This window comes from Nanorana parkeri, unplaced genomic scaffold (assembly GCF_000935625.1).
Source record: "Nanorana parkeri isolate BGI_ZX_2015 unplaced genomic scaffold, ASM93562v1 scaffold683, whole genome shotgun sequence".
NCBI lineage: Eukaryota > Metazoa > Chordata > Amphibia > Anura > Dicroglossidae > Nanorana > Nanorana parkeri.
In genome coordinates this window covers 389,445-403,615 of record NW_017306951.1, presented here as the reverse complement: position 1 = coordinate 403,615, position 14,171 = coordinate 389,445, and the positions used below count along the sequence as shown (strand labels likewise).

Below are 14,171 nucleotides of genomic sequence, written 5' to 3'. Positions count from 1 at the left end.
CCCTGACATGGTGTCTAGACCTTTACCATCTAATTGTTAGATAGCAATATCCTCAGTCTTCCTCAATAGATATATAAGCACATTGTAAGGTAAATGTTTTTAAAGCTTGTAAGATTTAAAGCTAGTAAGATTCAACTCTGCCAACAATCTTTACTGGAGCTATATAATAATTTTGGGTTAATTTTATGTCATGGTGTTCATCTTCTCTATAGATAATGTGTTGGTGAGGTGGGCTGGCAGCCAAGAAAGCCAAGTCCTTGGGCTGAGGAGGAAGCTGGCCTAGAAACATATAAGTTGCCGTTTGGATCATTTGGGTGTTGTTGAGTCCACAGTCTCAAACAAACAAACAAAAAAAAAGGTTCAGGTTTGAGTGTCTCTTTTCCCTACAACTACAATGTAGCTCTATTTACACAATGATCATAAAGATAATAGGAATTCAGTAACATTAAGAAAAATCTAATTTCGGCACAACAGTAGCTCACTTATAAGGATTATTCCTAGCTTGTTGTGCTTAACTATTTACCTATTGGTGTGGAACAATTGCCAAGCCAAGATTTTCAATATCAGCCAACATGTTTAATGTTTCTCTCCTTATACCATGGGCAGACTGTGACTAAATTAACAGACTCCAACATTCTTACTAAAAAGATGAGAAATAGATAATCCGCGCTTCTGGAAAGGAGACTAAAGTGGAAATGTATAATAAATTAAGACCTAAAGCAGCTCTAAAAAGAGGATAGAAGAATCCTATCAACAGTCGAGAAAAATATATATCAAAGCGCTAAAGGTGTAACTAATATGAAACTTAGTATAACCAAGTGATATAGTGAAATTAGGGTTTAGGCGGTCTAGCCCTAAAACAAGTGATATGTCTTACATAGAATCATAAAAGAAAAAAGAAAATTAATAGTACAATTGTGCTGTGGAAAAACAGAAAATGATTGGGACAATAAAAAATTTCAACCACTGTGTAAAGACCTCGAATATATAACAATATATAAACGATCCGTGCAAAAAATATATATTAAAAAATTGTTTTAGGGCTAGACCGCCTAAACCCTAATTTCACTATATCACTTGGTTATACTAAGTTTCATATTAGTTATACCTTTAGCGCTTTGATATATATTTTTCTTGATTCTTACTAAAAAGCATGGACGGAGGATTCTGTAATGAAAGAAAATGTAGACATCTGTTACTACCATGCTTGAAAGTGACAACAGTGACTGTATCAGATGGGGCACAGTCAGTGGCCCAGATCTGAAGCCCCACCACAATAGATTTTTATATTAGACTTTGGTGCAGCTGTGTGGGTGTGACGAGGATTGCTGTAATGCTTGGCCATTAGCCAGAGAAATGTCAACATTAAAAATCATTTTAATTCCTTTTATTCCAAGCCCACAGCAACACTTTTCAACTATGTGTCACAGAGATTATGGCAGTAGTCATTACTTTGATTTTCTTTGGACTTTATGAAACAGGTACAGCAAACTAACTTATGCTAGTTACTTAGAAAGTAATGTCAGTAAGCTATGTGTGAAATAGTAGCCTCAACTAGGCAGACTAGACCTTTTTGTGAAACACACAGCTATGTTAGACAATATTATAACCTCGCCCTAGCGACAGCTTTTTCTCCATTCAGGCTGGCTTCTAACAGGAAAGCCTCCCCTGTGTAGACTGTGTAACCCATCATGGACCGAGCGCTGCCTGTTAATTACAGGCGGCCCTGCATCCGGGTTTTGACAGCTAAGTTAGGTTACACAGCAGCGGGCTTCCCCACTGCTTGTGTAACATAACATAGTGAGGCAAGACCTGCAACAACCTTTACTCTGTGTTAGAGGCTTCAGCTCTGTAGATGGCTTAGACCAATGGCAAAGCACCATTGGTCCAAGCTGTCCAGTCAAAAAAAAGTAAAAGAAAAAAAAACCACTGAGGACATACACACTGGCTCTACCTGACCTAAAACTGCTCTTTAATACATATCCAGTGCTCAACTTCGGTCATATTTCATAATGGGTACTGTAATGTAGATATCTTCTGAACAATAGGCTACATTTATGTATAAGGAAGTAACAAACAGGTACCAAACACACCTACCTATATTATGAGATGCAGAAAGCTGATGGGAGACCCATCTAATATGGTAGAAAGCTACCATATTTTAAACTGTGCATCATATCTGTCTGGCGTGACATTTCTTAAAGGTCAGAATTGCTATAATGTATATAATGTATACTGTGAATGGTGTGTTTTTCTGTTAAAATAGGTGGTGGCAGCGCTTTGGCACATTACATCATTTGTGCCAGAAATAGACTAAGGAGTACATGAACTCTATTTGTAAGTAAATGAGAAAAGTTTGTTTAACTAATGAATGTAAGATGATTGTATGCAGAGCTTGCATGCTGATGTAATTTTTAGTAAAAGGGGTAAAGGTCCACTTTAAGACATTACTGTCCATGCTAGCAGAGGGGGCAGGGGGTGTCCTTCCTCTGATTCATCAGGCCTTTTTTTCAGTACAGCAGCTACAAGAGTGATTTTTGACAGAGCACAGAAAATGCATAAATCTCCACATTTACATTATATTTACCATTTTAAAAAGAAACACAAAAAAGTCTCTACATTTTAGTATTTGAGTAAGATTGTGCCAGATAATCTGGAATGTCTTGGAAGTCCATTGGAAGCCCATTCACAAATGGACTAAGGGGTCCATTTGTGTTTTCACACAAGCTTCACACAACTTTTCCTCCAGGATTCACACATTTTCCCTCTAAAAAATAGTGTGAATTGTGTGAATAGTCCCACTATATTAGTAACCTTTACAAGAACAGTTAAATGGAATAAATTCTGACCTCAGGAGATCAACCTTTATTTAATATATAAGAATGCCCAAACCAGGTACTATCAGCAAGTTTTTTTGTATAGGGCCCAATACAAAATTTTGTATGGGGCCCTATGATTTATAGTTATGCCCTTGCAGAGCCCACCTGAGAGTGACCCTGCAGAGCCCGCCATATACTCTCTATAGTGGGCTCCGCAGGGTCTCAGGTGGGCTGCACACCTCTTACCTGTCAGCCTCAATCCGCTGTCCGCCTTCATGGTCGCTGGCAGGCCCCGCCTCCTCTGTCGCTGGGACCCCCCTCTTCTACCATCGTCGGCCCCTGCCTCCTCTTCTGACACCGGGCCCATCCTTCCTCCTCCAGCAGCGGCTGTGAGGAGGAACGTGCCACTGCACAGATCACTGACAGGTTGTCGGTGATCTAACAGCGACGCGTTCCTCCTCACACCCGCCAGTGACAGCCAGCAGCCGTAGATGCCATAGCGACCTAGGCGGCCCGCACGGCATCAGGGGGATGTCCTGGTCGGGCCCCCCAGTGTCTCGGGCCCCATAGTGTCCGCCTGGGTCGCTGTGGTGATTGTTACGCCACTGGGCATTATGCTATGAAGTCCTTGATGTGTAGATGCACAATGTCTCACTGCTTTTTTACTGTCAAATGTGTGTTGCCATTAGAATCCCAGACTCTCTCATTGAATAGTGGCATGGCGGAGCTCAGGATTTACAGCATTTACCTGGGAGTGGGGGCACTGAAAAAAAACTTAATATATACTAAAAAGGCCAACATTGCCGATCTCGTACTTTAAAGCTTTGTTCTCCATCTTAATAAAAAGAAAGTTGTAAAAAAAAAAAAAAAAAGCTTAAAGGGTTATTCACTATACAGCTGAAGGATCCAGCCGTTGCTTAAAGTTGTGTAAATAGAAACCAGACCTGCAAAAACTTTACAACTGTATGTGCCCGTGAAATACCAAAAAACTCTGGTACCAAAAATTGCCCATAGGCGACGCTTTAAAAGCTTTCAACATGCATCAATTTAGGGTTAACATCGAGTGATGGCCCTGGAATTATTGCTCTCACTTCAGAGTTTGTGTCAATATATTTGCTGCAACTACCGAACCAACATAGGTTTTTGCAGGTGTCATACATGTAAAAGAACTGTATAGAAAAACACTTATTCAAAAAATGTCCATTGCTACTATTTTACACAGACCAATACATATTGCACATACATAGGATTACGATTTTTTAATAAACATTTGTGTTTTATCTATACAGTTCTATTACCTGTATGACATCCCACATACAGTATATGAATCCCAATCTTGTGTTCTATGTTGATTCAGTAATTATGGGATATGGTGTCCAAGTATCCCACTTTTAGTGTAGTTCTTGTTATGGGTGCCACAATAGTGGGAAAGAAAGTCAATGTCATCATAATGGGGGACTTTATTTACCCTGATATAGATTGAACAAATGAAACAGCAAACTCTAGAAGGGCCAGTCACTTCTTAAACACTCTCCGGGATAATTTCATGGGACAATTGGTGGAAATCCCGACAAGGGAAAATGTGTTGTTAGATTACTTAATTACTAACAACACAGAGCTGACAGTGATCAAGGAATGATAATGTTGACAGTAAACTCAGGGAAACACAGGCCTGTAGGTAATACAAGAAGACTCAATTTTAGAAAAGCTAACTTTAACCACTTGCTGCCCGGAGCAATTTCTTACATTTGCACACACATGATAAAAACAGAGTTTGTGGCTAGAAAACAGCTTAAAATCCCCCAACAATTATATATTTTCTGAAAGCAGAGGCCCTGTAGAATAAAAGATACTAGTTGCAAGTTTTGTATGTCGCACGGTATTTGCACAAATGTTTATCAAACAAATATTTTTAGGATAAAATACACTAAAATGAAGTTTAGTGCACAGAAACAGAATATAATGCCCAATAAAATATAAAAGATGGGGTCACGTTGAGTAAATAGATACCAAACGTGTCAAGCCTTAAAATTGCGTGCATCCGTGAAACCGCAAAAAACTACAATAACCAAAATTTCCCATAGGCAACGCTTTAAACGCTTTTACAGCTCATCAGTTTAGTGCTAACAGTGATTACGCGTATTTGCGTTGTATGTACAAGCATGTGAGGGGCGGGGGACTTTAAACATTTTTTTATGTTACTTTAATTTTTGCATTTTTTTTTAACACTAACAAGCCCCCTATGTAATAGCAAATTTAATGTGACAGGTCCTCTTTATGGCGACATGTTACCTAGGGACCCCAAAGAAGCTGATGAAGCAGAGATCTGTGTAAAGGTGCCCATGAACTGCTCGATTCTCGTACAAGAATCGCGGGAAATCCCACGATCGTACGAGAATCGAGCAGTGTGAATGAAGACGTGCGACCGTTTCTACTTTACGGTCGCACGTCTTTTGTCTAAGGAGCACGCTAGAAAACCAGCCGAAAATCGTACGATTTTCGGCTGGTTTGAACGGTGCTCGGGAGACAAATGCCGAACGGGCCGGTGTGCGCGCGCGCATACTGCCCGTTCGGCATTGCGGTCATCGGAAGCCCACCCCTCAGGGGGGGCGGGCTTGCGATGATCGAGAGTACGATCTGCCTGTCCAAGATGGGCAAATTGTACATTTTTAAATTACTTTACAACCATCGCAAGACTAAGGTGCGATGGTTGTAAAGTGTATGGGCACCTTTAATCACTTCCGGGTCCAGTGATTGGAGGAGAGATCAACGGCTGGAAGCCCCTGATAAAGGGTCTATCAAGGAAGACCCTCCATGCCGGTCCCGGGCTCACACGAAGGACAGTCAAGCCCGGGAAGCCGACGGCGGCACCGGCGTCCACGGAGGGGGGGGATGGGGACAAGCCGCCGTAATGTACGTGAACCTGCGGAAAGTTGTTAATAAACTAAGAGGCCTACGATGTGACATAAATGGGGATAAAATCTTCCTGAATAGGAACACAGAGGAGAAATGGAGAGGTTTCAAGGAAATCTTTTGAACAAAATTGGCCAGTGCACTCCATTTACAACTAAATTCAGAAAAGCAAAAACTAAGCCAGGGTGGTTAAAAAGAAAAGTAAAACAATACATACAAGAGAAAAACATAAGGCTTTCAAAAAATATAAACCAGGGGGGTCAGCATCGGCATTCAAAAACTAAAAGGAATGCAACAAAAAATGTAAAAAAGCAATCCGGGCAGCAAAAGTAGAACATGAAGAGCACATAGCATCACTAAGCAAAAAGAACCCGAAGAATTTATTTAAATATATAAATAGTTTGAAGGTACGGACAGAACATATAGGCGCCATAAATGATGATGAGGGGAGGTCAGCCACCAGCAACAGTGAGAAAGTGAACATGTGAAACACATTCTTTTCTGCTGTCTTTACAGACAAGACGGACGTGGGCATCGATCAGGGCATCAGCTGCAGAGATAGTAGTACCAGTTTTAACACATTTCTGTGGCTAACGGAGAGCAGAGTAATACAGAGAGCAGAAGATTAAGCAGAAGATTACATTTAAACAAATCGCCAGGACTTGATGGGTTACATCCAAGGGTAGGCTTCATCAAGTCATAGCCAGACTCTTGTACAAAATGTTTATGGACAGTATAATGACAGGTTCGGTCCCTGCTGATTGGAGGAGAGCAAAAGTAGTACCAATATTCAAAAAGGGGAAAAGAAGTGCCCTTGGAAACTACGGACCTGTCAGCTTAACATCAATAGTGTGTAAAATATTCAAAGGCATGATACAGGACAACATGCAGGAATTTGCAAATAAAACTGGTATCATAAGTGTTAACCAACATGGTTTCATGAAGGACCATTCTTGCCAAACCAATCTATTAATGAGAAAGTTTTATGAGAAAGTAAGTACTAAACTAGACAAAGGAATACCAGTAGATGTGGTGTATCTGGACTTTGCTAAAGCATTCGAACACAGTACCCCACAAAAGGTCTATAGGTTTACATGAAATTGTATGTACATGGGCGGAAAATTGGCTGCAAGAACGGATCCAGAGGGTAGTGATAAATGGGTAATTCTTTAATTGGGCAAAGGTTGGGAGTGGTGTGACCCAGGGTTCAGTCCTGGGACCGATCCTGTTCATCTTATTCATCCACGACCTAGAGATTGGACTAAATAGATCAATTTCGTTTTTTGCGGATGATACTAAACTCTGCAGAGCAGTAAAGTCTGAACAGGAGATATTCGCACTACAACAGGACCTAAGCAACATTGAGGCATGGGCTACAAGATGGCAAATTGAATTTAATGTTGAAAAATATAAAGTTATGCACATGGGAGCAAAGAACATGAGCCCAAACTATTACTTGGGGGTGTTACTTTAGTGAAGTCAGACATGGAAAAAGACCTGGGGGTCCTCATAGATCACAGGTTTGGCAATAGTAAGCAATGCCAAGCAGCAGCCAGTAAAGCTAACAAGATACTGGCGTGTATTAAAAGAGGAATTGTAGCAAGGGATCAAAGAGTAATACTTCCACTTTTTCAATTATTGGTTCAGCCTCATCTTGAGTATGCGGTACAGTTTTGGTCCCAGACTCTCAGGTGGGACACCCTGGAACTGGAGAGAGTTCAGAGAAGGGCTACAAAATTAATTAAAGGGATAGAAGGCCTGAGTTATGAAGACCGCATTCAAAATCTAAACTTATTCACCTTAGAAAAGAGGCGATTAGAGGGGAATTTATTGTAGTCTTCAAAATCATCAATGGGGACCACATGTCAGGATATCGTGCACAGGTGCCCCACACCGTGTGCAGATATCTATACGGGAGGACCAAATACTCGACCACACCAAACAAGGCTATGAACTTATAGTTTATTAGACATACAAAATTATATAAACGCAAGCAACCCCACCAATACCCACAAGTAACATAGATTAGCCAAACTAAATGTAAACAGAATAACACACGCGGTACAGCAGGGCAAGTTAACCAGAGGAGCAGGGCAACAGGAGGGGAGTCACAGATCAAGAGACCTCAGGGGGGAAGGAGTCAGGGTCCAAGGAGGCAACAGGCTACAGGATTCGGGCTACAGGATACAGGACTCAGGCAACAGGATACAGGATTCAGGCAACAGGATACAGGATACAGGTTAGGGGGACAATACTGAGGCAAAATCCCCACTGCAGGGAGGGATTAAATACCCTCCCAGGTAACACCAGATGGTGCTTAATTGCAGAGACACCTGCAGGTGAGCCCTGGAGCTGCAGGTCCTGGTTCCAGCGTCACAGTGCCACCTGGAGGTGCTCAAGTCCCAGACAGCCACTGACTGCCCAGAGACACCTGCAGATGGGCACTGGAACTGCAGGATCTGCTTCAGCTCCACGGTGCCACCTGGAGGTGTCCTGGTCTCTGACACCACAATATTAGGAACAAACTGTTTAATCCGAAAACTGTATTGAGAACCCAGGGACATAACAAGAGGTTAGTGAAAAACCCCCTACGAATTCTAAGATTGAACCCTCTTCAATCTTAGAATTTGTAGGGGTTTTTTCACTGTAAGAGTTGTGAAAGTTTTGAATTCCCTACCACAGGCGGTGGTATCTGCTGATAACATTGATAAATTCAAGAAACTTCTGGATGAGTTCCTTCTTTTGCAGAATCTACAGGGATATCGGAAGTGTTACAGCAAGATAAATACAATCACACACACACACGCACTCACATACATACGTTGAACTGGATGGACCCTGGTCTTTATTCAACCTTACATGCTATGTTAATTGTCACTTTCACACTTAGGTGCAACCAACGCGTTTGTGTTTGTATGAGCGTGTGGGTGGAGAAATTTAAAATATTTGTGTTTTTTTTTTATTTGTCATTTACATTTTTTATAGATAAAGAAATGACAGCCTGAAACCCGAAGTTACAAAATTCTCCTTGTTTATGGGCTCAGTAACCAGACAGGAGATCAGCCACTGGAAGCAGCAAAGACCTGTCGTGCCAGTCCCAGGCACACGTGAGGTACAGCAAAGCCTGGGATAGCTCAACCGCTTGTATGTGAAAGCCTGGTGCCAACTGCAAACAATGATACCAAGGACACGACTGCTGCAGCAGCCTTGATCTTAGTGTTAGCCCTTTGGTACATGATATTAATTTACATATGGTGTAACTATAGTGGTTAATTTGCAACAAACTACAACTTGCTATAAAATGTGAAAATGTATTGCCCTGTAACCTTACATCCCCTCACAAATCTACACAATGCTTTGGGTAAAATAACAGGTAGACTGTTTGAACACGGCATCTCTCACAATGACGTTAGGTTTACTGCACATTGGGGCAGATAATGTGATGTCATTTGAAGCAGAACTTCCTTATTAATACCAATTTCAAAAATCCGCAATCCAATGATAGAATGGCCTATCTGCATTTTCATAGCTGGTGCCTAATCATGCAAATGCATTTGAAGGGAACCTCTCACATTGCATCCATTTTGAAAATCCTCATTCCAATGCACTGGAAAGGCTTATCAGTATGTTCGGAGCATAAGGTTCTACAATAAAGTATACATTAATCCCTGCAATGCAAATAGATCAGCTTGGATTTTTCCTTGCAACAAAACTGAAATCCCCAGATATGTTGGGAGTGATTAGCCCACATTCATACCTGTGCGTATGGGAACATGTGTGCTCCATAACGTGCGGATTTTGTGCATGTTTGGCACGCGTTCACTGAACACATAGGTGTGAATGCGGGCTAAATACCTTCTATTCTAGCTTTCTGTCACTTCACCATCTCTTATCTGCATAATGGTCAGTGGGCAGCTTGAGTTGCTTATTATAAAATACTATTATAAAATACTGTATCCTGCATTTTAACATGAACCAAAGCTGTGCCAAGGCAACACATGACAGCCCCACCAGCAGCTTATACTTGCCTTCACTTCCCCACTATTGGTTACTGGGAGTGAAGAGAATTCTCCCACTACTGCTGGGTATGGGGGGAAACATGCTAATAATTGAAAAAAATAAACTAGGAGGGACACATTGAAGAGATTGAGAAGAAAACTAAGATGCAACTAGGGAGCTGGCCCGCAAATGTTGCTAGTGCCTCATGGTTAATACCATGTAGTGTGGCACCTTTCCTGCTTTGCTACGTTTTGGACAAACTAGGATTGGGGGGTACATGGAGAGAAAGTGGGAGCAATAATAAACCCTTAGTATTGGTGTTAGTGGAAGCAATATCACTGGCGGTCAGTGTCTGTAATATTAAAGCCCCCCCTCATTGGTGTGTAGTGCTTTTACTAACCATGCACAAGCTCCTGCACCTCTCCTCATCAGACTAATACTATAGTTTTACAGCTGGACAGAGATCACTCCACCTGACAGTATACCAGAACTTGGCATGTAGCTGCCACTCTGTAATATATTCTGCAGGACAGCATGCACAACACTTGGACTTGGACAATTGGCCACTCAGCACAAAGTTCTTTTACATGGAGTAGGGAGAGAGTTCTTTGTAAACTCCAAATCTGTACACACTATTTACATGCTCCCGGTGGCTGAATGTAGCAATGGCTGAAAGAAGGGAAGGCAAATATAAACTGCTGGTGGTGCCAATGTCATCCCAGCAGGCAGTGACTCCTATCTTTGCTCTCCTCTAGGTGTGTCAGATGCCTGTGTCCCCTGCTGTGCATTGTTTTCCCCCTACTGGCTGGGATGCCACTACGGGACATTGTATTTATGTATATAACGGCTGGCAGGTGCAATCACAGTGTGCAGCAAGGGGCACGTGCATCTTTATAAAATTAACAAAATCAATTTCGGGTCACAGTCGCTTTGAAATTAAAATTGAGTGGACTGACCCTTTAGGTGCTGACAATTTTATTTTTCAGATATTCAATTAGCGAAACATCTGTGCTTGAGTTCCTGTGTCTGTTCACTGGCTGTGGCAATTATTATGAGGTGTTTCCACTCTCCCTGTCAGAATATTTATCTCATATTTTGTAGAATACCACAGGCGGTGCTGGAACATTCAAAGGTGAGTGAAACATCCCAAAACTCCCAAGTAGACAGACACAGTGTCAGGAGATATGGCAGGAAGATCTGACTGTAAGATTATTCAAGACATGAAAACGCCTGCCTCAGCCCATGGCACTCCACCTATAACTAAAAAAAATGTAACTTTTAAACGAACTGACCCTTTAGGAATTACTTTTTGAAGAAGGCCAAAATGATTGCGGTTTTCAGCCATGTTTACTCTCAGCTGCCATTCATATATACATATACACACACACTATGGTAACTAAAATATCATTTTTTTTAATAGTGACCATTATTTAATAGCTGCCAAGTTATAGGGTGTTGTAAGAAGACTGAAAGTTTCTACACTGGAAGCTCTGTGCATTGAACATTGAAAACTGCTCACACAGGCATGTCATCACTGGGTGATGCAGACGTCCTACAGCTAACATGGGCTGCTGCTGATTTCTTTTTCAAAGAACACTACCAGCAATCAAATGACTATTAAGGTAAGTTAAAAATCAGATATGCTAGAGGAAAGGCAGGAGTTATTCTGTAACGCATATCCTCCCAAATATCAAGTTGTCTATATGCTATCTGCATAAGGAAAATGCTAGGAAAATCACTATTTGCAATATGTTAAAGCTTGCATTCCACATACATGTCAGTTTTCTAGCTTTATAAAAACTAAGCACAATTTAAAGTTCCTATTAATGCTATGTGTGTGACCAGCTGTGGGATCAAACAACATACAGAGAGCATTTACTGGAATCATCTCTCTGGAATTCCATATTAGGACAAGAGACAGCAAGCTGGAGAAGGGAGAGGAAAACAGTGGGAAAGAATAGCAGAGGCTTCAGATAGTGAACTGTGTGAAAAGTGTGATGTTATGGGTGGCTGTCACAAGAAGTGTGCAATAAGTGAAGTTCATTATGTGCATTTACAAAAAACTTAGTAACCTTGCACCTATTAGAAGACACACAGATCGGGGAAGAGGTTAAAGTTGCCATACACGTAATGTCTTTGCTGTCGGTGAAGGGGAAGAGGGTGGAGAGTCCGACTGGGATATCCGCGACCTTGTAAAATCCTTAGATGATCGGTTATATGTTGAAGACATGTTGCCTCCTAGAGATCTGGGTAGCTCAGTTCGTCTCCAAACACGTCTCTCCTATGGGAACACTAGGTGACTGTACACGACCATATAAGTTCTGTCATGCAATCCAGCTTTTCTATATCAAACAGCACCACGGAAATGTCCAAAGGAAACCTTTTTTTTATACAGTGGCCAGGGGGTTAAAGCCTTCGTCGAATTACAATCTTTGGCAAAGTGCGGGGAGGACAGAGATATGGGACCTAGCAGGATACAGGAAGACTTCCATCTACTCAGCATTTTACTTGGGAAGACACAAAAAATAATAAACACAGACATATAGGGCTAGAGTCTCCTGTTATGGCAGTAGGTGGGAGGGATCCTCTAAAACTTGCATCAGACTGTTTTCATGAGCGAAGGATATTACGTTCAATCCCTGCCAAACACTGCACTATTACAGTTTACATAGTATATTAAAAGGAATCTCACATGTGTACAAGCAATCAACTTTTATATTTCTTCTTTACAAACAGGAAACTAAATCCAGGAATGGACAGAACTGTACTATACAAGAAAAAGACAGAGCAATGCCAGGACTGGAGCACACATTATTTAAATAAAATACTAACAAAGAATAATCAGGATCTCGGAAATCAGGTTCCACTTGACATTCTACTACTTATTCCCCACCCTGTAATTATCTGATTAGCCATAATATATTAGACATGCCCACAATCCACTGAATGAAACAAGTACAGCAACCAGATTCCAGTCATCATTTTTCAGCTGCCTATTCACACTACAAACTGTATAAATCATTCAGATTTACATACAACTATGTAGTGCAAGAACCTAGTCAATCTATTCAATCACAGTACATGTGTACAGTGTGGGTAACTTTAAAGTAGAGCATGCAGTCGAATTGTAATATGTGTGGCCAGATCACCGGGAAAAAAATATTTTACTATGTATAATATTTCATACATAATGTATACTATATAGAAGCATTTTACTATAGACCAGATTTGAAAAGCCCCAGTATGCTGTGTTTTATTGGCAGCATTGTATGATGCTGGGTAACAACTGTTAACAGTGTTACCACAAAAGTCTCGGTTAACCAGTTATTGCATCGTATGCGGTAGAGTATAAAAAATAAAAGTTGGATAACAAATGAACATTTACCTTTGTGTATAATGATTAGGCACCCATGCACTCTGCAGAGTTTCTGCGTAGCGGGATTGCTTGTCTCTTCCCTGCCATCCAAACGTCTCGTGTGATGATTGAGGGTTCCACAGCCATCGTTGTTCTGCCATGGCTAGGCTCTTCAGTCTGATGTTCTTTTACATTACCCAGATTATCAAATGTTAAGTGCAATTACAAGGTGGATGTATAGTCATCAAGCTGAACTCTAAATGAGAGTCTCATTTAGAGATTCAGGTGTGTCTATTCTAGTGCTTCCACCCATAGTTAAATTAAAGACTCAGCAGGATAAATTCTCCATTACAAATGATGTCATCTATGATTTCTGCTACTGTGTTCACATATCTCTCTGTTAAGATTCAAGTGAGATTAAAGCCTGTATCACTTGTTTTGCATTTAACACAAGGAAGCAATGATAGATAATTTTTTTGTCGGTGTTTTATAACTTTTGATGCTTTTTCCCCAATTTGTTTTTTTTTAGATGTGCTTTCTCTATGCAGTTTCACTTTTATATTAAAACTACAGGTTCAGCATCTGAAACTTTTTTTTATGTTATTTCATTTTCTAGATATTATTGTCTCTTTTTGTGTGAAATGCTCCTGCTGCAAATGCCTGCCCTGTCAAGTCCATCTTATTTTAAACGTGTATATACACACAACTATTGAGATTATATTTTTGGGCTTTTTACACTGAAGAGGATTTATAAAAAGTTGTAGGAAACAAAAATGAACTAGTCTTTGAGTGGCTTTGTTGAAAGCTGTAAAAGTACATTTCAGTTTTCATTCTTAAATTAGAACTGAAGACAAAACATTTTTACTTTTAGTTAGGGTTAAGGTGGCCATACACCTTACAACCATCGTAGGATTTCTCTCGTCTGGTCATCAGCCCATCACTCGATTTCTGTACGACTGCCCCATCATGCGAAGACAAATTCCCCTGCCGAAAATCGTTCGACAGGCACATCAATTCAACAAACCCATTTGAACACCGGAAGTGATTGTTTGACTCATGCTGCAGAATATCCCTGAGGCAGGCCA

At 40.8% G+C, this 14,171-nt stretch overlaps 1 protein-coding gene across 1 annotated transcript in view; it reads right to left on the bottom strand.

Moving 5' to 3' along the window:
• Window positions 1-12,224, bottom strand: part of LOC108792790 (protein phosphatase 1 regulatory subunit 12B-like) — a 34,350-nt gene extending 22,126 nt beyond the window's left edge. Inside the window, exon 1 of the mRNA XM_018563648.1 lies at window positions 11,857-12,224. Coding sequence (XP_018419150.1) covers window positions 11,857-11,961 — 105 coding nt within the window. The 5' untranslated portion in view covers window positions 11,962-12,224. The remainder of the gene's footprint in view (window positions 1-11,856) is intronic.
• Between the last annotated feature and the right edge of the window lie 1,947 nt (window positions 12,225-14,171).